The sequence below is a fragment of the Plectropomus leopardus genome, chromosome 14 (assembly GCF_008729295.1).
Source record: "Plectropomus leopardus isolate mb chromosome 14, YSFRI_Pleo_2.0, whole genome shotgun sequence".
In the NCBI taxonomy this organism is placed as follows: domain Eukaryota; kingdom Metazoa; phylum Chordata; class Actinopteri; order Perciformes; family Serranidae; genus Plectropomus; species Plectropomus leopardus.
Genome location: NC_056476.1, coordinates 22,623,501 through 22,650,596, shown reverse-complemented (window position 1 = coordinate 22,650,596; position 27,096 = coordinate 22,623,501). Strand labels below are relative to the sequence as shown.

The window sequence follows — 27,096 nt, the reverse complement described above, 5'->3', positions numbered from 1 at the left end:
AGTAGCAGTCAAACGATGGAGGGTGACACACAGAGACTCAATCTGAAGAGGGAAGTGGGGATTATAGGAGCTGTGTCATTCATTGCCAGAACCATGATCGGATCTGGGATCTTCATATCCCCCCAGTTTGTGCTGTCCACCATCGGCAGCCCAGGGGCCAGCTTTGTTATATGGACTTGCTGTGGGTTGATAGCCATGCTGGGGGGGGCTCTGCTATGCTGAACTGGGCACAGTCATACCAGAGTCTGGAGCAGAATATATCTACATTCTTCGGACAGCAGGAAAAGTGGTGGCCTTCACGTTTGTCTTCAGCTTTGTCATTGTCATCAGGTCTGCCAGTGCCACAGGAATTGCTCTGAGTTTTGCTGAATACGTTGTTGCCCCTTTTTACAGCGGCTGCACGCCTCCACAACTGGCGGTGAAGTTGGTGGCTGCAGGGTCTATCATTGTGCTGACTATAGTTAACTGTCTGAGCGTACGCTTGGCCACTGCCATCCAGATTCTCTCCATGGCAGTCAAATTGCTGGCAATGGCTGTGATCATATTGGGAGGTGTTGTGATGCTTTTCCAGGGACACACTGAGAACTTTGATAACTCCTTTGTGGGAACAAATGTTGGTGTCAGCTCCATTGGCTTTGCTTTCTACCAGGGCTTGTGGTCCTATGATGGTTGGAACACTTTGAATCATCTAACTGAGGAGTTGAAACATCCAGAAGTAAGAGTTTAATCATTTATATTGAAAATAAAGTTGTGCTGTAAGCATGTAATAAACTGAGATATTATGTAGTCAAGTATGCAATCTACTTAGACTGTCGATCTACAGTGAAGATCATATTTTCATTTAGATTAGATAAAACACAGCATTGTTTTGAGGGAAGTACACCCTTTACACTTTTATGAGGTCATACATTTTAGGTTAACCTGTTATTTTACTGCTTTAAAAGTCACACAAATAAACAGATCTTTACAGTAAGTTACACAATGCTGCTGCTGTTGTTTGATGATATCCAGATAAGGATAATACTGTTTACAACTACAGTGGAGCTATTAAATTTAAGTAACACATTAAACAGTATTTACTGTGTCTTTACCAGACATGCAAGCTCTCTGAGATGTGTAGATTAAAGTCTTTAGGTGTGTAACTCTCACTTTATTAATGTGTTTCCTCTTTAATGGTGAATAACAACTACAGTATTTTCATCATCATCTCTCTCATTGAGGCTGATACTCTGAAAATGAAGTGGGAAATTGGGTTGATTAGCAGTATAGCACCAAGGAGAAGCAGAAAAATATATCATATTTTATTGCGGCTCAGGAGATAGAGTGGGGCGCCCACTGATCGGAAGGTTGGTGGTTCAATTCCCAGCTCTCAAGTCAGCAAGATACTGAACCCTAAATTACTCCTGATGTCTGGGCTGTTGGTGTGTGAATGTGTACGCATGTTGTACTACCTTGTACGGTAGGCTCGTCCAGCAGTATATGAATGTGTGTGTGTGAATGGTTGAACAACTAGAAAAGTGCTATACAAGTGCAGGTCAACATTAGCGGTTCAGTGCCTTGGCAATGCCCAGGAAGTGAACTGGCACCTCTCCAGCTACCAGTCCACTCTGATCCGGTATATTCATGTCCTTAGATTTGACCCTGGCAAAGGTGGAAAGCCATGAAGCAAGTATGGTTTATCAGTGCACTCTTTGTGGTTGTTGCTATGTTTACAGTGCTGTTTGATCCAAAGCTTATGAAAGTCATTTGATTTGATTTGAAAGCTGAGATTGCACTTAAATTTACTCTGTACTTTTAGGAAAAAACTTTTTTCGAAAACTTCACACTGGCTGGTACAATTTGAACTACAGACGAGCTGTAAACACCAGAGCTGAAACTGTAAAGATTTGGATTATGCATGTGCGCGTAAGTGCATAAATAATGGTGTTGTCTTCTTTTCTTTGCCAAATGCAACAGTCCTTTGAGTCATCGGATCAGTGATAGCTTGTTAAAGATTTATGTGGGGCCAAACTGCCTCAAGGTGCGATTGTTTGCTGCAATGGTGTTCTTATCTAATTGTGATAAAGGTGTGTGCCTGCCATTGTTATCATGTGATAACAGAAATGTTTGGTGGTTTTTTTCAGTAATTGTTTGTAGATTAAGCTGTATTTTTTAGGACTGCAACTTCTAATGGATAATGTAATACAAGAATGATTGTTGAGGGTTACAGGACATGAAAATGCTTATGCATCAACTTGCAGCATTGCCTTTAACCAGTTTTGTGAAGTCATGAATTTTGGCTGTTAAAAGAAATGTTATGTAAATCATTTCCAAAGTTGTGTTGTCCTTTGGCATCAGTCTGACCCCAAATGAAATCTTTTCCCATCAAAACTTTTTTTTATATTTTTGTAAACAAGGTCTATTGGCCCTAAATTCAACAGTTTATACAATATGCTTTAAATAACAGTCAAAACAGGGCAGGATCAGAATGACCCCAGAGAACAAAATGTGTATGGCAATAGGGAAGACATTACGAGGGTGAAGTCAACGAAAGGAGAAAAGAAGAGCCACAGGCTTGTGCAGATGGTTACTGAGAGGCTTCAGAACCTTAATAGAGCTCATTTAAATCACATTTGTCATTGCTTTACGGACTTTCTTATACTGTTACTTCACTGGAAATGTTTGGAGGTAAAAAAAAAAATCAAAAATGTTGCTGGGGAAAGCATAAAAATAGCGTCAGTGTCTATAACTATTGTCAACCTGTAAGTGTAGCTCTCCAGATGATCTCCAGAACACTTCATGTATGGCAGAGATGGCCAAACTATGGCCCATGGGCCAACTGTGACCCACTACCCACTTTTAAATGGGTCTGAGAATTTTGTTTTTAAAGAAACTAGAATATGGCTTGAGCATATTTTAATAAATTTCACTGTATGTACTTTGTACATTTTTTAAAATATGTAGGCACACTAATCAACTATTTTAATGTCACTGTCACTGTTTAGCAGTTTTGCGTGGTGTTTTTTGATAGAAAATTAATTTTCTATAGCATATGGGCTTTTCTGGTCCACAAACACTGGTTTTCTTGTTATGTGACAGATGAAAAATATGCATTTACTAATGTTTGGACTGTGTCATTGGATTGTGCTTAGTGTTTTTCATAATTTTATTTTACGTTGGAGCCTAACTCCTGGCTCAATCTATTCTTCCAGCATCAGTGTTACAACTACCTCTTATGCAAGCTTGTACACATTGACCAGCACTTGAAAATTCTGCTTTTTTATCCAGGTGAATCTTCCCAGGGCAGTTGTGATAGCCATTTCTCTGGTGACTGGCTTATATCTGATGGTGAATGTGAGCTACCTGACTGTAATGACGCCTAAAGAGCTCATGTCTTCCAGTGCAGTGGCAGTAACGTGGGGGTAAGACAGCACCTGATCACAAATTCAGATAGACAGAGCCAAACTTTAACTTTTGTGCTAAGATGGACGATGCTTATCCACTTAGATGAAGAGAACAAAATTAAGCCAAAATATCCAGGATACGGCCGCTACCTTCTTGTGCTGGTGACGTCATTTGGAGCAAGAGTCTGCGCAGTAGCAATATCCACAATGTCATGCTGCTCTCCAAACACCTGTCTGAATTACAAGAAGCACCACTGATGGCGAGCACACTGATTGACTCACATAGCTGTTAATCATGACGTCAACCCCCCCTTTTTTTTCTCATCAAACTACTAATTAAAACTAAACTAAAACGAAAAACACGTTAATAAACATCAGGACAATAAGAAGTATCTAAAATGACAATGTCTTGGAAAATTTATTTGATGTGTTCTCTTGAATTTTTAGTTTGGCCCATGTCCCATTCACTAACATGGAGGGGGCGGGGATTATGACCTGTACTGCAGCCAGCCACCAGGGGGCGATCCAAATGTTTTGGCTTCAGTTTTGGGGAGCTGGCATATCTTGCATCTTATCATACAGTCTGTAGTTCAGGCTGATAGTTTAACTTCTGGTGTTAAAACTACTCGTATTTAAGGAGCATAAAAGGAGAACAGGGATTCAGCACTGCACTCCTCTGACAATCAGACTCACATGGACAGCTTTGTTTGAAAAAAATAAATAAATAAATATACATATAAATCAATTTACCTAAACCAAAGATAGTCTTTTTATATTTCACACATTATTTCTCTTTCTCAAAACCTGGTGCCTATATTACCCACCATACAACATGATCATTGACAGTTATGCCAGAGAATCAAGTGTTATGTTCGAAGTGAATAATGTAGCTTCTTGCCTGCAGCAGAGATTAGAAGCAGGCTCCAGAGGTCTCTTAAGATAACATTTACTAACTCCACACCTCCAGATTCTTTCATCGTTAAATCTATGGTCTTCACGGCCAAATGATGCTATCAGATTTCGCACAGATGCTTCTGGAGCCACAAAAATCTTCATACAACCTCTACCACATATACAGTAGCACTTCCCAAGACCTGTAAACAGGCTTAAGTTCCCCTTTAATACCTCACCTCCTTATTTAACTCTTGTCATAAACCTAGGGGGAAAGCCAACTGGTAGCGCTTACTGTGCATTTATTAGAAAAAAATAATTATATACTTAATACGTACATAGTTAAATGACAGAGATCCTAAGAGTTTAAAGATTATTAATAACCCTTTTAAAGATGTACTTTCTATGTGGAGCAGGTGGGTTTTGACAGTTGGGAGGGATGCTGTTACAGCTTTTGTGAGAACATCGACCCTTTTCCCACAGAAATAAAGTGTTCGGAAGCTGGGGCTGGATCATGTCTGTGGCTGCAGCATTGTCTGCTTTTGGTTCACTGAACGGGACGTTCTTCAGCGGTGGCCGTGTGTGCTTTGTTGCTGCCAGAGAAGGACACATGGTGAGAATCTCTACTTATGACTATACAGACTATACAGACTATACTTTGTATCCAGTTTCATCCAGATTTGTTTTTCCTTTTTGCAGCCAGATATTCTGGCCATGGCTCACGTCCACAGATTGACTCCATCTCCAGCTCTGATCTTCACCACTGTTGTCTCTCTTCTGGTGCTGATCCCTGGAGACTTCCAGAGTATTGTCAACTTTTTCAGGTGATGACTGGGTCTGCTTTATGTGTATTTAATGTTGATGTCAACGTCAACAACATGCCTTTAACCCATGTGCAAAAAAACTCCCCCGGTGTCATCAGAAAACACAGATGTACGTGCCATTAAAAAAATGCCACTAAAATAATATATATTTATTTAAAGTTGTCTTTTTAATGGGTTTTCAATTGGAACATTTTTGTCCTTAGGGTATAAGAGGGTGTTTTATAGCTACACAGTTTATTTTAAATGTATTATAAGAGCTGAGGTGGAACTTTAAAGATTTTTGAAAAAAAAAAAAAAACAAACACAACCTTGCCAAAGTGTATGCCTTATGCATTAACACAGCCAAAATAATTGAAATAATAAAAATGAAGCCAAAAATGTACCAGAGGATGCACAAGGTTTAACGGTTTTAATAGAGGAAAAAAAAACCCGACTGATGTGCAAGACTTAGATTGCTTGTTGCTGGTTTGCTTTGTTGAATAGTGCTTGTGCAGGAAGCCTCAATAAATAATGTTTGTATTTGTCTGACATTTCTCATTATTTCTGTTGTCAGTTTCACTGCCTGGTTTTTCTATGGCATCACCTTGTCTGGACTTCTCTATCTCAAAATTAAGAAGCCGGAGCTCCCCAGGCCGTACAGGGTCAGTCATATACCCTCAAAATACCCTCATCATACACTCATTTGCCTTTTTGCTAACACATGGTGAGAATCATATCGTGCCTTTTTTTCTCTCCACAGGTTCCCATTATACTCCCCATACTGGTCATCATTGTGGCCATATTCCTTGTGCTGGCACCCATCATTGACAACCCTCAGATTGAATACCTCTATGTGACTATATTTGTCTTAAGTGGAGCTATCGTTTACATACCCTTCATCCATTACAAGCTCTGCCCCGGGCTGCTGAGCAAGTTAACAGTGTTCCTGCAGCTCTTCTTAGAGGTCGCCCCAGCAGAGAAAAACCTGTGATTTCAGTAGAGGGATTATAGAAGGAAAGTTGTTTTTCCATGTTTTATTGCTTGTGCTTTTTAACTCCACCTGTTTTTGCAACAACACACGAAACATTGCAGTTTACATTCAGTCACCAGTTGGTTTTACCTTTATTTCTCATTAATATGCTTGGTTGCACTTTTTACTGTCTTTGACTTTTAGCAAACTGATATGTATTGTCTTTTTGCACAAGTGCATTTTGCACGGCTGTATTTGCTGATGTTCGTAGTCGATGAAGAGAACACATGAAAATGATTCAGAAGTAAATCTGTGATGTTAATCTATTACCAAAAGATGTTTAAGTGATTTTTTTAAAATCCTAATATATGTTTTCCTTTGCAAGGTGTGTAGGTGGCTTGACAGAATATGGACTTAAACAGCGGAAGATTTCTGTTATTGATTGTTTTTGTCATGTCCATTTCAGTTTATTACTTTATTATAAATATTCATTTCAAATTTATTCAAAATTTTGCAGATCAAAGATACATAAAAAATTGTTTTTGCACAAATTTTGCAAGAAGGAAAAAAAAAATTTGTCTAACAATTTTCCACTTTAATGTGTTTGCATGAGTGATGCAACATATTGATTTTGGGGGAGCATTTAGAGTTCTCACTGACAGGGATACTGGAACACTGGAGAAAGCCCATGCTGTTCTCTTAACAAACTGATAAAAAAAAAAAACAGCACATAACTAAATGCTGCAGTACCAATGTTAGTTACAACATTGCAGCTCCGACGTGTACGAAAAAAACTATGAAAGAGTGTTGCAAACTATAAATTGCAACATTCTTTGTCATTAAGAGTCCCTTCACCACTGTTACATTATGGCTTCATTCTGTTTAGCTGTTTTAATTACAGGAACCTTGTATTGAGCATGCTGGCTGATGGCAACTAAAACATTTTAAGTCAACAGAGCCATTGTAAGTGTCTTTAGTAACACCTGTGCTTTTCCTACTGTGACTCATCAAAATGTCTACTGTAAGAAAGGCCTATTGTAATAATTCAGTGAGAAAATCAACTGTTCATCTAGGGCCGTCATCAGGTCAGAATTTTTATTATCGGAATATTGTATTTTTGCCCAAATACCTGCAAAACTAATGGCATTCCCATCAGCCTCTGCTGTTTTTTGTCTTTTGTACTAATTAGCAGATCAGTTTTAATCAAAGGTGCGGGGCGCCCTCTGGCTCAGTTGGTAGAACTGATGCCCAGTGTGTTGAGGCTGTATCCTCGTTGCAGCGGCCGCGGGTTCGGGTCCAGCCTCTGCCCTTTGCTGCATGTTAGCCCCTCTCTCTCTCTCTCTCTCTCTCCCCCTTTCACACTATATCCATCCTATCTAATAAAGGCAATAAAAGCCAAAAAAGTATCTTAAAGAAAAAAATCAAAGCTGCAGGCAGCAAGAAAGCGCCCTCGCATCCCTTTGTACATTGGAGGTACAGTTGGGACCCCAGCTAAAGCAGTCATTCATTTCTGTGAAAGTTGGATAATTCACCCAGAGTTTGGACCCTGGAGTGAGATATTTCACAGAATGTAGTACTTCCAGCGACCACTGGGTGGCACTGGAGGGCACGTAAATGCCATGTCATCATTGTGTACAGTATTTGTAGACCAAACCATGAAAATTTCATGTAAATGAAAAAATACTGGTCTGGCAAGGCTTACTTTCTGTTGCCAGTAGGTATGACAAGCAAGTCATGCTGATGTCTTCAGGTCTGCAGCCTGATCACACCTATGAAATTTGGGGCCAATGGGTCGATGCAAAGTGAAGTTACAACAACATTGTTTGGTGCGCATTCAAGGAAAATCATCCTTGGCATCCTTGGCATTCAAGGAAAATCATCAAGGTCTTAAGGCTTTTTCAACTAACAACTCTGAGCTGAATGTGGTCAACCTGTTAGGAGGTGCAAGTCAAAATGTAACATATGTTACTTCCTGTTGCCAGTAGGTGGCACAAATACGACTGCCTCTGCCAGTGTGGTTAAGAGAGAGCGAGAGAGAAAAAAACTAGTCTCTTGCTGTCTGTGCATTAGGAATTGTATTGGGCTACAAGATAAGTAATTAGGGATCTTTATATTGCTGACCTTCCGAAAACAAATTTACTTTTTGAGTCTTATATTCAAAATAAACACCAGTGCAGAGTATGTGAATTTAAGAAAAAAAAGGTCTTAAGGCTTTTTCAACTAACAACTCTGAGCTGAATGTGGTCAACCTGTTAGGAGGTGCAAGTCAAAATGTAACATATGTTACTTCCTGTTGCCAGTAGGTGGCACAAATACGACAAGTGAATATTGTCATACAGATGTGTTCAGGGTTGGACCCTCATCAATCCTATGAATTTTCAGGCAGATGGCAATGTACACCAAACTTGCAACAATTTCCTGATTTATGGCGAGACATCATAATAGATGCTGTACCACAGGAAAACCGTAAGGTCAGGTGGAAGTGCATACCACATTTCATGAGTTTTCGGGCACCCCACTGTTTGATTGGCTCATTCCCAGAAGACATGGTCAGCCAATGTGCTACCTCCCATGTTTGATTGGTTCTTTCTCACAAGACATGGTCAGCCGTACTAGAATATAACTGTAGCTTTATGCTAATTGGAATGTGCTGTCCCCCGTGTTTGATTGGCTACTCCTCAGAAAGTGTAGTCAGCCAATCAAACATGGGGGACGGCACATTCAAATTTGCATAAACATTGATCTATAAATAGGTATGGCTAACCAGGCCTACCCAGGAGGAGCCAATCGAATATGGGGTTTGGAGTTGGTGAAGAACCTGTGTAGCTCACAGCTGCTCTAAAAGTAGTGGCAAACTTCAACTTAAGAAAAAAAAAAGTGAATGTAAAGTACATACACCTTTACTTGTGCCACGGTCTGGGCCATACAGTCTGCACAGCATCCCTGCAAAGGACCAACATGTCCTCCACAGGTTAGTAATGATTAAATTCAACTCTTTATTAACTTACTGTGCTAGCTAACGTTAGCTAGTAAAGTACATTACAGCACCTCATTACGTTATTATATGTGATATGTAAATTTGTAAGGGGTGGTACTCAGGCATGTTAGCACAGGCAGAAAATTAGCATATTTACCTGCTCAGGGCTAGACTGTTGTTCACCACGCCAAATTTGGAGAACATTTGAGCATGTACAGTAAAGTTATAATAATTTCCCCTTCTAAAGCAAAACATCAGCATTCAATGCAAAGCCACTTACTAACGCTATAAGTTTAAACTGACCTTTGAGAACTTTCAACCAACCAAGGTCTTACAATCATACATACAGAATTTCAACTGTATGAGTTTAATTGTGTAGAACAAGTTCTTAAAATTATTTTTAAAAAAAAAGAAAAAAAGATTTCCAGTTGCCACTAGGTGGCGCTATTACGACTAGTGAATGTTGTCATTCAGATGTGTTCAAAGCAAGACACTTATCAAACCTATGAAGTTTCAGGAAGATCGAAAAATGTGTACACAAAGTTACAACAATTTCCTGTTTTATGGCGAAACATCAAAGTTCTACGCCGCCCCACAGGAAAACCGTAAAAGTTTTGTGTGGATCTTTTATAACATTTTATAGCATGTTCACTTTTTTTTTCTTTTAAATGGTCAAGTCAAGACATTTTTATCTTATGTGACCAAATTACAACAAAAGTAGCATTACCTCAGGACACTTTAAAAGGGCAGGTCTAGATCACACTCTTTTGATTTACAGAAACTCAACAATTTAAGTGAATTCCTACCGAGTTGTGTTTTATAACTTCTCGCTGTTGTGCACCAGCGGCAAGGAAAACTTCCTTTTTAACATGCAGAGACCTCGAGCAGAACTGACTATTGCAGCCATCTGCCTCTGCCAGTGTCTTTAAGAGAGAGCGAGAGAGAAAAAAACTAGTCTCTTGCTGTCTGTGCATTAGGAATTGTATTGGGCTACAAGATAAGTAATAAGGGATCTTTATATTGCTGACCTTCCGAAAACAAATTTACTTTTTGAGTCTTATATTCAAAATAAACACCAGTGCAGCGTATGTGAATTTAAGAAAAAAAAGTTTATTAAATAATTGTTATCCACCAAAAGGATAAAACAAGAAACGGCCAATTCATAGTGCAACTTTCACATGACAAAAGATTGTTCAACACTAAAGAGGAGAGAGCAGGGAAGGGAAAGAGGTGTGTGTGTGCGTGTGTATGAATGCACAAATGTATCACACAGTCAAGCTAATTTGACTGATGACACTTGATGTTTCTTGTTTGTTCAGCTTCACTTTCCTGTTACCTGACAAATTCTGTTTTTTTATTGTTGCAATCTTGAAGGTCTCAGAAAATAACAAACTGTTTTGACACGTAAAATAATGTTGGGATGTTGAAATAGCTAGTCCTTAATCACAAGTTCTCAGTTAACCAACACAGTCCGAGTGTAAGTGTGTAATTTGTGTGTTTGTGTGTGTGTGTGTGTGTGTGTGTATTTGAGAGTCCTTTTGTCAAACTCCAGTTGAAGACTCACTAATCTCCAGGTTTCTTCTCTGTGCCGTTAGATGCATTTGACCGACTTTCAGATGCGTCCTCAGTGCTCTGCTCTCCTGTCCCGCTGCCGCCTCCCTGTGATGACTGGTGGTACAGCATGTGAAGACGCTCTGCGTTCATGTCTGCGTCTTCCGCCCCCTCGCAGCACTTTATCCATGACTGAGGGATAGCCTCGATGCCATAGTGGGCCCCGGCGATTGCCCCTGCCATGCACGCTATGGTGTCTGTGTCCCCTCCCAGGGCCAGGCTGTACGCTATTGTTCTCTCCAGGCCGCCGTAGTTCTCTGGAAGGCATTCTCTGGGCTGCAGGCAGTGGAGGACACAGAAGATGGCAGTAGGGACTGAGTGGAGTGCTGCGATGCCGTTACCTGAAAGGTAAGACAGGAGAAGTTGAGTGATAAAGAAGACAGCAAAACAAACTAGAGTGTAATCTAGCAGATTAGAATATTAGCTGCTGAAAAAGCAAAAATACAGTGGCCCTGAAAGCTCAGTTAACTTCAAAAAACATGCAAATACACACAAGCAAATGAAGAAACATCTTCACCAACTTGACACACAAAAACATCAATTTCGCAACACATTCGCAGCATTTAGAAAAAAGCGCTGCAAGAGGCTCAAAACAAAACTGTGTCCAGGGGACACTAAAAAATGATGCACAAGGCTGAGGCACGCAGCTCTTGTTCTTGTTATTACCGTTATTGAAGTCAGTTATCTATCATTGGGGATGAAAAATTCACTGTAAGCCTTTTGTGTATTATTACAATCTCTGAATCATCACAATGACAGATAGCTTACTTCAATAACTTTACAAGCCAACAACCAGCATGCCCATAACTTTTTAGTGTCCCCTGGACACAGCCTCCATTGTGTTGGGAGCTTCTTTATTTGCTTGTGATGAGTCTATTTACATGTGTTTTCTGTCTTTGCAGTGTGTTGAGCTCTCAGGGCCACTGTACTAAAATGATAAACGAATCAGTTGGATTTAGTAACGCTACAACACAAAAGATAGTTCCATTACTCCTTTAAGGTGCTCTGTCAAAATAAAAAGCAACAGAATCCTTTTTCATCTCCAAAATGTTCAAGATCCCTTCAAGAACAGAAAATTAATGAGCAACTATTTTAGCAATCAGATTACAATTTCAGTGAGTTCTAAGCACTAATTTACTAGTTCTAACTTCTCAGGTATGAAAATGTGATAGTTTAAGTCACCCTCTTTACTCATTGACTGAATATCTTAAGGTTTTAAATGGCTGCTTAGAAAAAACAAGCAATCTCAGTGAGTAAACTTGGAAAAAAAGTAAAAGTGGAAAAACAGTTAATGGAGAAAAAATTGGCAGATTAAAAGTAAATATTGTCATTGGGTCGTAGATAGTAACAATAAAAACAGAATAAGCTACGTGTAAAAATATAAATGTTGGAAACAGTCCTCGGAGAATGTGAAAAGGATGGACGGATGATAAAAACCTTCTATAAAACCTCAATGAAAGAGCGAGATAAAGTCAAAAATCAACAAATACTGACCCAGCTCAGAGATGACCTCCTCTATGCTGACCTTGCTCCTGTCCATCAGGTCTCTGACTCTGTGGAGGCGCTCACAGAATGGCTTCTCTGCTTCCTTTAGACTGGATAGGAACGACATGTTAGAAGTTTACCTTTACAAATTCCTCCATGTTTCCTGCCAGTGAACCCCAAACATCCGATTTACACCTCTGACCCCCGCAGACTGACACAACTGGTGCTCATCTGTGCTAAAGCAGCCATAAAGGAAAAGGATTTAATCACGTAGTGCTCACATTCTGGCATCATTCCGTGCCGCCTCGTCGCCCTCCACTTCCTCCATCTCTGTGATTAGCCTGCTGATAAACTGCTGGGGCAGGTCTAGCGCCCCCTGCAGAGAGAGGTGGACAGCCAACGCCTGCAGGATGGCCCCGTTATAACCCAAAGAGCAGGAGTGAGTCAGCATGGCGCCAAGACGGGCAAACTGCAATGAGAAAAAAAAAAAGAAAAAGAAGTCAAACCACTCTGCACCAACAAGTTAGTGGATATTGCAATGCAAACATTTGTGTTTTATTGTCAGTCATAATTAAGACAAAATACACCGAAAGTGAAGGTAAACATGGTTTCTGGCCAAATAACTAAGCACAGTTAACGTTAAAGCTCAGCTGTGGAGGACACCATTAGTTTTTACATCTCACGCTGTTACGAGAACGAGCTTCTCGTCCGTGAGTAGTTGCACACCTCCTTATGTACTGTGATTTGGTTTGAGGCTGTAGTTACGTAGAAAGAAAATAGTTCCGACATAGCTCACAACAAGGTTTGTGGATTATCTTGGGTTACCGAGTTGCGATTTCTGGAAAGAGACATTGCTGTTGAGTTTTTCAAATTTCTTTTTTTAGGCGCTTTGAGCACCACAAGCCGAGTGCCATCTAGTTCCATTATATTGGAGAGAAGGTGGACATCTCTACGGCCGAATTCTGCAAGACTTGACAACTCAAACCTAAATGAAACTAGCGCAAACACGCTACATAATTACTTAGGTTTAAAACAAGTCAATTCCTAAAATGTACATAGTTTCAATGTGCATGTCACTAAGGGTGTGGTTTTTGATGAAAAGGTTGCCCACTGCTCACCCTTTTAACATCAACAGGATCTGGGAAAGCCAGTGCGAAGGGGGCCGCCCTCATGGCTCCTCCGTTCCCAAAAGAGCCTCTACCATTAAACTGGTCCCTGGCCGGCTGGTACACATCACTGAGCTGAGGGGAGGACAGCTTCTTCAACACCTGGATCACTCCAGAACCATAACCACGGCCAGGGGACGCGCTGTACTCTTTAGCAAACCTAGAGGGGGGAGACACCAGAGCGTAGCACGTGAAAGACAATCAAACTCTGCAGAGAAGCTGTTAGTGTCAGCAGTGTGCCGTCATATACCTGCGAGCCATGTCCTGCTCATCAAAGCCGGTACGGGTGAGGAGAGACTGGACTACACAGCGTGCCATTGCCGTGTCATCACTGTACTCGAGGATACCTAACACACACACACACACACACACACACACATAAGCACACACACATACATATAAACACTGCATGATACATAAGAACACCTTGCATCACATGTCAGCATTACAAGCGTTTTAGCATGTCTGTAAATTGAAATCCATCCACACATTTTTTCTGTCTTGTCATATCAAGTGTGTTGGACACATTTTCTCTACTGTGAAGTGAAACTTGATTTTCTCAGTTGTAAACTGAATACTTTGAGTGTGTGGACAACATTTTGGGTACTGATGCTGTTGGGAGAAGTTTGCTTTCAGGGTCTTCTGTCAGAGGGCCCTTTCTTGGTTAGGTTCAGGAAAAAGTCATGGTTTTGATTAAAACTGGGGGGAGGGGGTAGCATATTGTGTCACAAAATAATTGCATCAGTAATTTATCGTGGATTAATGGATGCCAAATAATTCATATTTTATTTTTTAAAAACAATTCTTAAATACAAATTTAACTTTTGGTAGCCTGCTAGAGTAATAAAATAAAAAGCTTTTTCAATACACTGGATACATTTTGCTGCAATAAAATGACTACAGTGAGATGAACAGACTGAATATCTTTTAAGATAAAACCGATGTTGAAACCCTTCGGGGACATAATTTGCAAAAAAAAATCGCATGAATCGTAATAAGCTGCAATATATTGCAGTATGTTGTTGCAATACTCAGCGCATAGCAACATGTTTAAGATCGCAATAACACTGTATCGTGACTTAGGTGTCATTGTGTAGCGAGGCTTCTGGTGATTAATCATCCCTTGTTAAAATGCTAAGATTTCTGCCAGAAAGGGCATTCTTACAGAAAGCCCTGAGGGTAAACTTCTCGCAATTCCATGAATGGTGACCATTTCCAACTGTTTTTGTTTGTTTGTTTGTATTATTACGTTTTGCTGTAAATTGTGGTATATAAATACATTTGAGTCATCCAGAATTAATACATCACATTTAAGTGTGTGTAACCCTCTTGTGTTAATGCTTTATTGACCCTGACTAGTGCCCCAGTTTATTGTAAGCAATGGCAGGTCAGTATAGCTAAAGTTAATGAGACTTGAAGCTCTTCTGCAGCACAGGTAAAGACGGCAGTAGGTTCCGGGGTTAGCGAGCAGCCATGTGTCTCCCCCACTGCTGTCACTGCATCCTGCAATATGGTGTTTCATTTATTACGGACTAAAATGAAATCTCATCCTTCCACTCACCATTCCCCTTGGTCTCGTCGTCCAGGCTGCTCAGATGCTGCAGCACACTCTCCATGGGCACCTCCTCTGCTCCTTCAAACTCTCCGCCGACACAATCTCCCAGCACAGCCGCCACCAGCGCCCCCCGAAACCGGGACAAAGACGCCGGGCCCCCCGATGCCACCGCTCTCACCGCCGTCATTGCCATTCATCCGCCGGGGGAGAGACTTTGACCTACACTGGGAAAACACTCCGCTAGTCGGCCAGCCAGACTGTCAGGCAGGGAGGAGAGACAGCACGGGCGACAACAACAACAAATGTCGGCTCTACTCCTCCTCTCTGCTGCTTCCTGAAAACGTTTTGATGCCTGTTTGACCCCGATGACAGATTCAGCACAGCGCACATAGAAATAGTCCTACATAGAGTGGACTGTCTGCTGTCCATCTATATCATTAACATGCGATAACTTTTGATATCGCAGTGGATAAAAAAATGCGAGTACCTTTCTGGATTAAAAAAAAGCTTATTTTTGGTGCCCAAGTGTTGAGATTTTTTTTTTTTATCTCTATGAACAGATATCTGCTAAAGAAAGTAGAATCTGGGGGCAACAACACTAGGTTTATTTTTCTAGGATAGCGAAGGTAGGACCCGCCTTACTTTGCCTTACTACGTCTCTGATTGGTTTACTTAGGATTTATAGTTTAACCCTAACCAATCACATTCTTCATCGCTAAACCTAACCAATCCAAACAATACTAAGTTGGACTCATTTGTAGTCCAACTCAGTATTAACCAATCACGTTTGAGCGGGCTTTGTAACTTTTTTTAACGTTCTTTATTAAATACAAGATCATTACAAAAATGCATATAGATATACAGAGGAACAAAACAAACGAAAAATACACAAATAAATCCATAAATAAAAACATTAAAATGAAAAGACAAAAACTAAAATGCAAACCAAAAAATATTATATACACATTTCATAATGCCAGGTTACATTATATTATAATCATTTAATAACTTTAATGTCTTATTAGCCTTTCGGGTTTTGTTGAAAGTCATTAATAAAGTGCAGAAAAGTTGGTTTAGCGACTGGCCATTTTTTCTCATGAATATTAACATTTTCAAAAATAATATTATTTTTTGCTTATTTCGCCTATAGTATAACATTTATTTCAACAGTTAAGTGTCTTTTTTTAGAAAGTCTGCAACATCAGTCTAAACATTCTAGTGTAAATGAGCTAGCTTTGAAACATCTTTCATCAAAAAGGCTCAGGAAAGGATGTTCATCCCAGGCAGCTGAAGAAATTCAACCTGCCAAAAATAATGATGGCGTACTCATACAATGGACATTATTGAGTCCATCTTCTCCTCCTCCATCACCATCTGGTACGTTGCTGCCACTGCTCTGCAGAAAAGATGATTGACTGCCATCTGCCTCCCCCATTGTCATTATGTCCCCCACTGTCTGATGTCTTCACATCTGCTTACAGGTGGAGCATTAACATAGCTATTTGGACCTTAATCTCTGTACATTGCATTTTTCCTTTTAGCCCACAATATTGTTAATCTTTGCAGAAAGCCCCCCCAAAAAAAAAAAAAAAAATTTTGTATTTTGCTGTGTAGCTCTTTAATTTTATACAGTTAGATTGTACATATTTTTAAATTGTATTTCTTAATATTTTTATTGTAATTTTTCTATGCACAAAAACACCAAATCAAATTCATTTTATGTGAAAACCTGCATGACACTTTTTTATTACTATTATTATTTATTTTTAAATGTGACAACTAATAGTCAGACCACACAAGTTAAGCTACCTGACTGCTCACAAATGATGTAACTAATGAATGTAACTTCAGGCCTTTTCTAATCACTTCCAATTTGAATTTATATTTTAAAAAATGTCAGTTGCTCACTATAGTTGTCTAAATAATAAGGTAATACCTACCTTCAAATAAAAGTAGGCTAATTTGGGAGGCCTATATGTTTTTGGCATGCAGTGTGAGGGCTTTGACTTTTTGCAGGTAATATATTGATTTAAAAAACTTAACATAATTATGGCCTATACATATGTAATTTTGAATAACCACATATTGGCCTTTTTTTACAGCAGATATTTTGACAGACATAGTAGAGAAAGCATTATATATATTCAATAACATTAATGATGGCAGCATTCCATTTAGTGGAAGCCCTGGTCTTGTGCATGCTGGTCCACTGGAATAGCTTACTGGGACACAAAGAGCAACTGAGCCATTATTCGCGTAAAAAACGGTGCTTTTCCCGAGTCAAATTGTCTGCTGTGGAAAAAAAGGTTTATTGTAATGATGTTTCAATGGGTGATCAAATACATGTGCAGAGACCTAAATCATTTGCTACATTGAAATAAAAATATTTTTATACTGTTTATGTTGTGACGTCAATAATGTATGGTGTTAACCATGGATGTAACTGATTTAAACAGAATTGTGGGTGGAAAATATGGCGGATATGGATTTTTTTTTTTTTTTGCTGTGCGCATAGATCATGTGCGTCAGGCTACAACTGGAATTACCGTATTGACACAAGTATAGCGCTATGATGCGGGAGAGGGCATTAGGAAAAGCTGCGTTAGGTATGTGGTCTGCATGTGAGGACTAAAAAAGTGTAGTTACGCATTTACAACAGCAGACTACGCTTGCACAACACAATTAACTGGAGCAAGATACCTTCACTGACAACTACCAACAATGTCAGGTGTGAAAGATGAAGAAAAGCCAGCCAAATTTACGGTAACGTTGTAGCTTTTACACCAAAGTGTTTCTTCTTCTTCGTCGTCGTCTTTATTTTTTAACGCCGCTTAATATGTAACGTTGTTTCTTATTTTTAAAAAGTATATACAAAAACAATAGGTTGTTGCCGTGTGTCTCTATTTGTAAGAACATACACTGCCGGAGTCACTTAGCTTGGTTTTTAATTTAGTTTACAGCTGCATCCTTTTTGTTAGTACTGCTTGCATACATAACCCATAACCCTCAGTGGTGGGTGGATGTTTGGAAGCGCGGCGTCTGCAGCATAATTAAAACATGGCGGACTCGGAGGAATTTAGACTTAAACGATTAAAGGTAGGAAATCCAAACCTAGAATATCAACAGCACTCAGACGATAAGCTAAATGGTTTAGCTCCTATAGCTACACAATAAGACACTAACTTATTGTAGGCTAGCTTCCGGTCGAGATGTGCACATTTAAGCTAACATGAGCTAGTTAGCATACGACCCTGTAGCTTGTTGCTATTCAGCACTGATGCATGCCACCACGCCAAGCTCCGACTAACCGCATGGCAATGTGATAATTAGCAAAAAAAAAACATGTTTAACAGAAAATGACGCAGGTCTTTTTGTGAAACTCAGGAGCCTTAATTTATCCAGCACTGCAGCTGTGTGTTGTTGTTGGTTGCTGGTTTCACTGAGCCTTTGCATCGCGGAGGGCTGCTGCTGCTGCTGCTGCTGCTGCGAACAATGAAAAGTGGAGATTTTATTGGATTTAACATGCAAGTCTCTGAAACTGCATTTTTATCGACGGCTGTATCAAGTACTGCTATGTCTAACTGGATTGTTTGGTGTGCTTGTTTAAGTTTACAAACGTGCCATTACGCGATAACTGGTGTTTTTTTTTAAAGGAGTTTGGTGGGACACCCCCTCTTTACCACTGATGCATGAGGCCTGTAGCCATTATAATCAATAATAGCCAGACACTGACTACACTTAGCCAGTTCCTTAAAAACGTGGACATTAATAGGATAAATTCAGTGAAGGTTGGACTTCAGGGATAAATGTTTGTCCTCCCATCTAACCAAAGTGATTTACACTACCTACTGTCACAATTTAGGAGATTGTTGTGCTTGTTACCATCTGTAAAAGATGGAGAAGTTGGCTTTCCACCCAGTTGCATCAAATATGGGTTTGCTGCTGGAGGCAGACTGTGTGTGGGCACCTGCTGGGCAAGTCATGGCTATAGTGGGTGAAGACAGAGCTGCAATGTGTAGTAGTCGGACTGTTATACCCTTTTCTTGCTGCAGGCATTTAGACATGTGATAACAAGAAGAGCAAAAATATATTTTACCACTTTAAAGGTGGCTGCATTGCATTAAGGTGACCCAACCAATACCTGTCTGCATGCTGTCTCACTGACATGGCTTTTAGTTGGTGAAGAGACATAATGTATGTAATTAGATTCACCTTTGCTTTCCCTCCCATGAAAGCATAGGTGAATCTTATGACTTTGAGTGTAACCTCCGATGTTATGGTTAACTATAGATACATGAATGCCTGCCTTTCTGTCTTTTAGTGCTTAATGTGAGACTTAATTGATCTGAAAAATACAGTTGTGATGTACAAATGGCCCTCCCTCTGTGCAGCTCAAATCAGGTTTGTGAGGAATACTTAAACACCATTGCATTGTTGTCTGAGGTGATATCAGCTGGAGGTTTGATTAGATAAATAAGGAAATAAGGAGGAATATTGTATACAATACTGTTTGAGTTAACTCTTTGGTATCCATAGCAGCTTCTCTGGGTTTCCTAACTTTGTCAGAGGTTGTCTGTGTCCTTATTTTTCTGAATAAATCTGAGTAAAGAATTGTTTAAGTTTTATAGAAAGCTTAAGCTATATCTATATGGTATTTATAGTAAGGTTAAAAGTTTCCCAAGCTGTTTTTACATAGAGATTGCACTATAGGACCACTACCAAGTCTGTTCTTTATGCCTCCTTTGCATTTTTACACAGAACCAAACAATGGTGGCATCATCCTGCTCCAGAACCAAAAGAGGTGTGACGGGCATGACTTTTAACACAACAGCGTTGCTTCTCATGTGAAATATAACATATGCATCAGTGGCATAAGATGACAATAACGATCATTTAAAGTCCCTGTTGTACGGCGGCTGATCTCGTCCTCTGCTGGGAGGGTAAGGCGTTCCCAAATGTCATTTTTCCCAATTTGCAGACATTTACAGCCACTCTTCTTCCTCTTTTGAGTTCGCAGCTAATGGCTTTTAGCTGCTTTTTAAATCACCTGCAGTGGGTTGTGTATATAACATGTTGTCAAAACGTCACACCTGTCCTCCCTATGGTTCCGTCTTTCTGGCTGTCCTGTTTAAACAGACACCATTATGGCTCTGGTACTACCTCCTGTGGCTTAAAGACTAGACAACTTGGTTTCCCCATTCTGCAATAGTGTCTTATATACAGAACAGCGAGGTGGCATAACAACGCTGTATTTCCACCTTGAACAGGCAGTGTAAAAAATGGCAACAGTAATGGACATGTTGTTACATTTTACATTATAAGGGTATAAACAGTTATTAGGTCTGACACTGAAAAATAGAAGATAAAAGTTCATGTTCCCTTAGTTTTACCCTTTTCTCCCCTACAGCATGAGCAGCAACTGTCCAGAGTATTTGATGAAGTGATGGGGCTTGGAGAATTTGCTGACTCCTCCAGGGGATCTGCCAGCTCATCCAGGAGTGGCGGTCAGGATGAGACTAAGGGAGTAGACGAAACTTCAGGACAAGGGGAACACCAACAAGCAGAAGAAGAGGACAGCAACGGCAGCAGACAAGAAGAAAAGATGGATGAGGGGATGGGAGAGTCATCCTTTCCACCCATATCCTCCCCTCCCTCAGTGCGACGCTCCTCGTTTAGCATGGGAACCACCGAAGGAGGAGGGGGGGGAGGAAGTGGAGGGGCAGCATTTGATGATGCACTGGATGGCCTTCCTTCGTATGGACCAGAGGAAGAAGATGATGAAGACTGGCACTTTGCCCTGCCAATGGGCACCCTGGAGGATGTTAACGTGAGTAAGACAAACAGGAAAACAGGCCAGCAAGGAGTGGGGAACAACGTAACTCGAGGCGAATCTTTTGCTCAAGAGGAAGAGAGGGAAGCGAGCAGTGGGTCTGCCAACACCTCCCATTCCTCCCAGGACCACACACCTGATAACAGCCGAGGTAAAGCTCCACGCACATATGAAGGTTTAGAGAGCTGTAACAACAACTGATCTCCAATGCCATATTGTAAGTGTCTATCTAGTGTATCACAACATCTTCACCTGAACATATTTTTTTTGGGGGGGGGTTATCATTAACAGGACAGAACAACAATTAACATATCAAATTTAGTTTATTTTGTCATAGCGAGTACTATTCCGGCTGTGAAAACAGCTGCATAATGTTCTCTGTGGCTTTGAAGGGCTTTTACAGGCGTCCAGAAGTCTTTAAAAATATCCCAGATGATGTCACAGTGATTTCACAGTTATGAGCGCAGTATGCGAAATGTATAATCCACTATTTTTGGGCGTTGGCCTACACTTGAGACAAAAAGTCCGGATATTTTGGCCTCTGCTGCTTTGAGGTTAACCAGTTTTTTTTCTGCCTCTTTTGAATATATCAGCCCTCTGGAAGTGCAATACTGTAAGGCTGCTTTGTCCTTTTTAAGCAACTGTGACTAGTCATCGCTTGTAGTTTGTGCACCATTGTTCACCAAACTTCAAAAATTCACGACTAAAAAATATATGGAGTAGAGCAAAAGTTACCCAAATTTAATAGAAGTTTGTTAATGATTTTTTTCCCCAGTGAAAATCCACAACATGTGCTGGGAGGAGTGCTGAATTCTGGGTCTATTGGCAATGAGTGACCCAGTTAGTAGGGGAGTAACAATAAATGCATTTGTACTGAACCGTTTGGTACGGGGCTTTTGGTCTGCTACACATTACAAACGATTCTTTGAACTAATTCTATTACATTTGGAATATAAAATATAAAGCTTAAATTATGGGGAACTTAAGAGACACGCTGGGAGGCACGCCACATTGAGCTAGCTCGTTGGAATATGGTTAGTGGTGCCATTACCAGACTAGAAATAGAAGATCCTCCGATAACCTACGGGTCTGCTACATGATAGTCGGTTACATGATCAGAGGAAATAACAAACTACACGTTAACGTTATCTCTGCAGCATTTAGGCAGGTTTACCCAGCTGATTGTGGTGGTAATCTGTCGTGGAAAACACAGGCTTTAAAAAACTAAGCCACTCAACAATATTCCTTCACGAGCCCATTTCAGCCAGACCGTTACTCCTGCTTTGTACAAAAATACAAAAGTTATTTATTTATTTTTTTTAACAAAACAAGGATATTTCTTTGGCATTTCAGAAACTTCAGAACTGCTTCCACAATAATACAAAAAAACATTTTATATTTTAAAAGGAGTGGCTTTTGTTTTATATGCTGCTTAGAAGATGGGTCACTCAGGTATAGCTCCACCATTGTTCAAGGTCATAAAAGATCATACATTATCATTTTAGTTTTAATAATTTAAAAATGTTAAAAATCAAGGAAACTAATACTTTTTGCTAAATTGAAAACCGAACCATGACACCACTGTGACATATCGAACCGAACTGTGGATTTTGTGAACCGTTACGGGTACCAATTATCATTCTTAGTTTAGGACAAGACTGTTCAACAACATTGTGTCGTCACATGAAAATTGTAGCCTTGTTTATCTAGTTTTTCTATTTTATGATATTTTATCTTTATTTATCGTGTATTTTTTTGTGCCACGTTCAAGTGCAACTTTTACCGAAAGACATTAGGCAATACTTTTTTTTTTTTTTTATTTTAGGTCGGCCGGGTGTGTCAGGGTTAGATATGTGCTGCCTCAATTTGCATATGCTTGGGAATTGGGCAGCTTTAATTTATCAAAACAAAACACGAGATGAACATGCCAGGACTGTTGTTCCATAGCAAGAAAAGGAAAGGTAGTCTAAAATGCTCTAAAAATTTGTTTTATATGTGCACTGGAATTGTTTAGATGAAGTCTGCACTGTTTTAATTGAACGTTTTCTTCTCTACCTTTCTTTCAGATGGAGGTGTCCTGACCCAGACAGAGGAGACAGAAGACAGCCAGCAGGGAGAGGTATGGATCTGGAAAGATTAAGTAACTGCAGTTATAATATCTTTGAACTTGAAGCAGGTAATTAAGAATTCTCTTTATTATTTCAGAGGTCAGAGGCAGCACCAATGGAGGACAGCAATCCTCCAAGTGTGAATATTAAAGATGAGCCCATTGATGAGGGCTACGACGCTGCTTTACTGCCTCAGAGCTCCATCAGACAGATCAAAGAAGAGCTGGAGCATCAAGAGGTAAAGTTATCAGTATGCGTCTGCTGTTTATGTTCAAGTGTAGCTTTCTAATTTTCATATTGAACAATAGGAGAAGATTCACCCAGAAAGTAATGATATATTTGGATTGAAGCCCAGTTTGGCAGACACCCCAAACTGTGTGTGCTTAATAATAGGGGAGTATTTCAGAGTTATACAGAAACTCTACACATTTTCTTTCTTCTGAAAGAGCATAATTAACCACTTTTTCCATGTGTGTTCATTTCAGGAAGAGCTGAGGATCAGCTCTGTCTACTCCGTAGGTGGAGCCAACACTTTCGCACCCCCTACCAGTGAGTTTATTTATTTGTTAATTTTGACATGTTTTTTCTCAATTTAACATTAAAGGTGGCATTTTGTAGTGGTCATATTGAGTCCTGTTCATGTTTAAAAGTTATATAATAAGAAGAATTTGGCAGGAAGCTACTGGGGGCAGTTATTTAAAGTCTGAGGCTTCAAAGCAGGGTGCCCCGTTAATATTGTGGGCAGTCTAGTTCCTGCTCGCAAGAGTTAATGGGTTAGTTTGGCCATGCTGACCAAATGACTATCTGGCACTAAAAGAAGGTGAAAGAAAAATGTCTCAAAGCATTCATAGCAAGCCATAATTTAGCTCTTTTAAAACATATTTTGGCAAAAAAATTTTATCAATTAAAATTAAAATTTCAAAATAAAGTATAAATGTGTTACGTCCAACTTAAAAATTCAGTGCATCACCTGGCAGAAAGCAGACATACACATTTTTAACTCACAGTATGTATTTATTTGCTTATAAAACAATTTTCATCATGATCAGAAATACTTTATTGATAACCAAGGGGGAGATGGGTAAGCAGGAGACACTGCAACAGGCTGCATGCATGATCGGTGCAGGCGCACCAATGATCCTGGCAATAACATTGCTTCTGTGTAGTTGGATCAGTTAGCAGGACAAATATCCTACTAGGAGAGATGAACAACTTTGTGAACTTTACGAACCCGAATAGCGCTTCCAAAAAGTCCCACTCAGTATGCAGGTCCATGTAGCAGAATGGTAATGTGCTATAGTGGAGCTAAAACTGTCCTCCAGTCTAAAATCATCAAAATAATTTTCCTGGCCTGTTCAATACTACTAACTGTCAAATTTCTGACAGTTTTTTTTTTTTTTTCATCCATGTCTCGAAATTATTTGCATTCCCTGTTGAATTTCCAGACCTCATAGCAACTTAACAGCTGAATGACAAAGGTCTGCCGTCAGACTTTTACTTAAGCATGTTTATGCACCATCAGGATGGATTCACAGATCACTCCACCGTTTTCACATTGTTGAAACTCTAAAATTAAGTAACTTTAATGGAAACCAGTAAAGACTTGTTCCATTATGACGATTTAACTAATTTAAGCAAACTTTAGGGCTATGTGGGTTAAATTTAAAATGCCATTTGCATACATTGGGAAACCTCTGTTATGGTCCTTTAAGCAGAAGACCCTTTAATGTCTGAAACTAAGACAAATAATAGCTGGAAAAACACGTGTAATTTAACAGCGACTGCACTCAATTAAGATATTCTGGATCTGGAGCAGTGGTATTGTGCATGCTAGTTGACCAGAATAGTTTATTCAGGCACTAAAAAAGAACATAGTCCTTTTAATATTATCAGCTGCATCTGTGTCAGCAGCCCGTGGTTAAAAACTGCACATTTTCCATGCATGTTTGTTATCATTAAAAGTGATCCAAAAAAAATAATTTCTCCTACTTTACCAACCTTTATCCTCTTATCCGTTCCAGTGCCTCCAGCAGTCCCAGCTCCCCCTCCGGCAGCCATTTTTATCCCAGGCAGAGGTGCTGTCCTACAGGCCATGGCTCCCCTCCCTCTCAGACCACCAGTTCCAATCCCAAGTTCACTTCCAGCTCTGATTCCAGCACCTCCACGCCCACCTCCGCCCGCTGTTCCTGGTAGTGTTCGCTGCAGTGGCTGCTCTAAGGTACTATTGTAAGACCTGCTACATTAGATGTGCACATGGAATGGAAACATGGAATGTTTCAATGGTATTTTGAATAATGAATTGTAATTAACATAACATCGACAGAGAAATAAATATTTGTTACATTGTTGAGTTATATTGATGACATGAGAAGCAGAAATTATCATTTTTAATGTGTCAGGACTTTGGGCAGAAATGTGTTTTTTTTCTTTTTTTTTTTAACTCTTGTCATTATGTTTTGTAAATGTTTGTAGGTTCTGCTGAAAGGCCAAACAGCATTCCAGAGAAAAGGTTCGACGCAGCTGTTCTGCTCCACAGTCTGTCTGACTGGCCATCTGCCTCCAGCCAACAAGAACCGATCGTGTTTCCAGTGCAACAGGTACAACTTTGTTTCCACTTCACATCGTTATGAACTTAAATCAGGGTTTCGTTGTTTCACTGCCATAAACTGGCCGTTGGCTTGCATAAGTTTTATTTGTTACCACATAAAAATGTTCATAGTTAGAATGATGGGTGTTCTTGTTTAAAGCAAAAATGTGTTTGCTTAAAGGTACTTCGCTTTTTCTGACCTTATTGTCCGTTGGAGAAATGGGAGTGTAAAGGGTGCCTCAAGGGAGCAAGGCATTTCCACCATATTGATATTTCTAATGCCTCTCTGGATCATTGCATTTGTTATGTTGTAATATACTGTATGGCCATTTAATTCTTTTGTGGCATAATTGGTGAATTGCCTGCTCAGTGGTCTCCATGTTGGCGATGGCAGAGGCCATAGGCATATGTTTTCGACCATTCAGGCGCTGTAGGCGATAAAAACCTGTGACTACTGCAGTCATTTGACCTGGGTGTGAATGCTCATCATACACTTTCCCATTGCTTTAAAAAGCCAGATGTTAGCAGGTGGTTGCGGTCTTTTGTACAGTAAAAATGAGGCTTTTGTCTTCAACATGCTCTACATTCGACATGGTTAGGATTGGCCTGCCAAATCTCAAGTTGCTAGAAATCTGCCTGAACATCAGGGAGACTAGAAATGCGGCAAATAAAACACGAGCTCTTATATTTGTCTGGTTCCCATGTTAAATAACCTCCTGTGAAACCTCCTCCTTGATGTATTATTACACTCCTCTTCATGACAATGGCTTCTTACACTATGTCCACACACTGTTCCCTTGAAACATTTAAGCTTGATTTCATAATAAAAAAATAATGTCTGTCAATAAGAATTTTTCGTCCTCTTTGCCACTTTGCCCACCCCCCTCCACCGCCACCCCAATCCTGCTTTCATCCTGAGTTTTTGACGACTCTCTTTATTCCTTGTGCTGTTCTGTCTGCAGAGAGATTCTGCAGCCCAGGGACATGATCACGATTCCAGGAGACGACGGCAACTACATTAACTTCTGTGGACAGTTCTGTCTGTCTGTCTTTAGACACAAGAAGAAACAGCCTGATAAGGGTCCTGATAAGTGGACTGACAAACGGCCGGAGAAGAAACCAGAGAAGCCACCTGAGAAACAAGTGGAGCGACAGCCTGAAAAGCCCTTTTGCAGTGTCTGCAAAGTCTCTAATAGGGTAAGAAAAACAAAAGGCTAGCTTTTACAGTGAATTTGTAAAATTTTGCGTCGTAACGCTACAGTCTTAATTCTCTCTCTTGTTTTCAATTGTTTCATCTTAACAGCAGATTGAGCATGAGGTCACCCATCAAGGTCGTCTGCACAGACTCTGTAGTAATGCTTGTTTTGTAACATGGCGAAAGATGCGGCAGTTAGCCATGAACTGCTGTGAAGGCTGCGGACTTTACTGTAATAGCAACTCAGGCTCCTGTCACACGCTCACAATAGAAAGGTCTCAGCTCAACTTCTGCGGACCCACCTGTATTAGCACCTACAGACAGGTATGTGTTTGTGTAAAAGATTGTTTTTTTTTAAAAAACTTTGGTTCCTTTTAAAGCAATGATTGTCATTATTTATGACAGGGGCATGTAGGATTAACACTGCACTAGCCATTTTTGTAAATTAGTGGCTCCAAATGGTAATATAATGAGACTGAGGTTTCAGAAATCATATAACATCAGACCATCACCTAGAACACCCTCATGTTCATCA

General features: G+C 40.0%; 3 protein-coding genes across 5 annotated transcripts in view; 2 read left to right on the top strand and 1 right to left on the bottom strand.

Moving 5' to 3' along the window:
- The first annotated feature begins 15 nt into the window (after positions 1 to 15).
- On the top strand, positions 16 to 6,148 carry zmp:0000001267 (b(0,+)-type amino acid transporter 1). The gene is given in 7 exon segments (XM_042501436.1): positions 16 to 201; positions 203 to 715; positions 3,268 to 3,401; positions 4,758 to 4,887; positions 4,974 to 5,098; positions 5,652 to 5,739; positions 5,838 to 6,148. Coding segments are annotated over 7 exon segments (1,407 nt in total). The 3' UTR covers positions 6,069 to 6,148.
- Positions 6,149 to 10,114: 3,966 nt separating this feature from the next.
- Positions 10,115 to 15,195, bottom strand: adprs (ADP-ribosylserine hydrolase). Its single transcript, XM_042500969.1, has 6 exons — positions 14,848 to 15,195; positions 13,537 to 13,633; positions 13,239 to 13,446; positions 12,402 to 12,589; positions 12,130 to 12,230; positions 10,115 to 10,976 (listed from the first exon to the last, which is right to left on the bottom strand). Exons 1-6 carry the CDS (start codon positions 15,032 to 15,034, stop codon positions 10,588 to 10,590), a joined length of 1,170 nt encoding a protein of 389 aa, XP_042356903.1. The 5' UTR covers positions 15,035 to 15,195; the 3' UTR covers positions 10,115 to 10,587.
- Positions 15,196 to 17,382: 2,187 nt separating this feature from the next.
- Positions 17,383 to 27,096, top strand: part of LOC121953273 (zinc finger MYM-type protein 4-like) — a 31,883-nt gene continuing 22,169 nt past the window's right edge. Inside the window, exons 1-9 of one of the 3 annotated variants that reach the window (XM_042500263.1) lie at positions 17,383 to 17,604; positions 20,249 to 20,822; positions 22,738 to 22,790; positions 22,877 to 23,017; positions 23,265 to 23,328; positions 24,801 to 24,997; positions 25,252 to 25,376; positions 26,329 to 26,563; positions 26,670 to 26,885. In XM_042500263.1, coding sequence (XP_042356197.1) covers positions 17,563 to 17,604; positions 20,249 to 20,822; positions 22,738 to 22,790; positions 22,877 to 23,017; positions 23,265 to 23,328; positions 24,801 to 24,997; positions 25,252 to 25,376; positions 26,329 to 26,563; positions 26,670 to 26,885 — 1,647 coding nt within the window. In that variant the 5' untranslated portion in view covers positions 17,383 to 17,562. Of the gene's footprint in view, positions 17,605 to 17,874; positions 17,938 to 20,248; positions 20,823 to 22,737; positions 22,791 to 22,876; positions 23,018 to 23,264; positions 23,329 to 24,800; positions 24,998 to 25,251; positions 25,377 to 26,328; positions 26,564 to 26,669; positions 26,886 to 27,096 lie in introns of those variants that run through there. The other 2 variants (XM_042500264.1, XM_042500265.1) reach the window with 2 other exon arrangements.

Coding starts and splice junctions, on each gene's coding strand:
- adprs (XM_042500969.1), bottom strand. CDS start 15,034: ATGGCAATGACGGCGGTGAGAGCGGTGGCATCGGGGGGCCCGGCGTCT. Junction 12,590..13,238: donor ATCCTGTTGATGTTAAAAGG/GTGAGCAGTGGG, acceptor TTCTCATTGCAG/TTTGCCCGTCTTGGCGCCAT. Junction 10,977..12,129: donor GGAGGTCATCTCTGAGCTGG/GTCAGTATTTGT, acceptor CTTACCTTTCAG/GTAACGGCATCGCAGCACTC.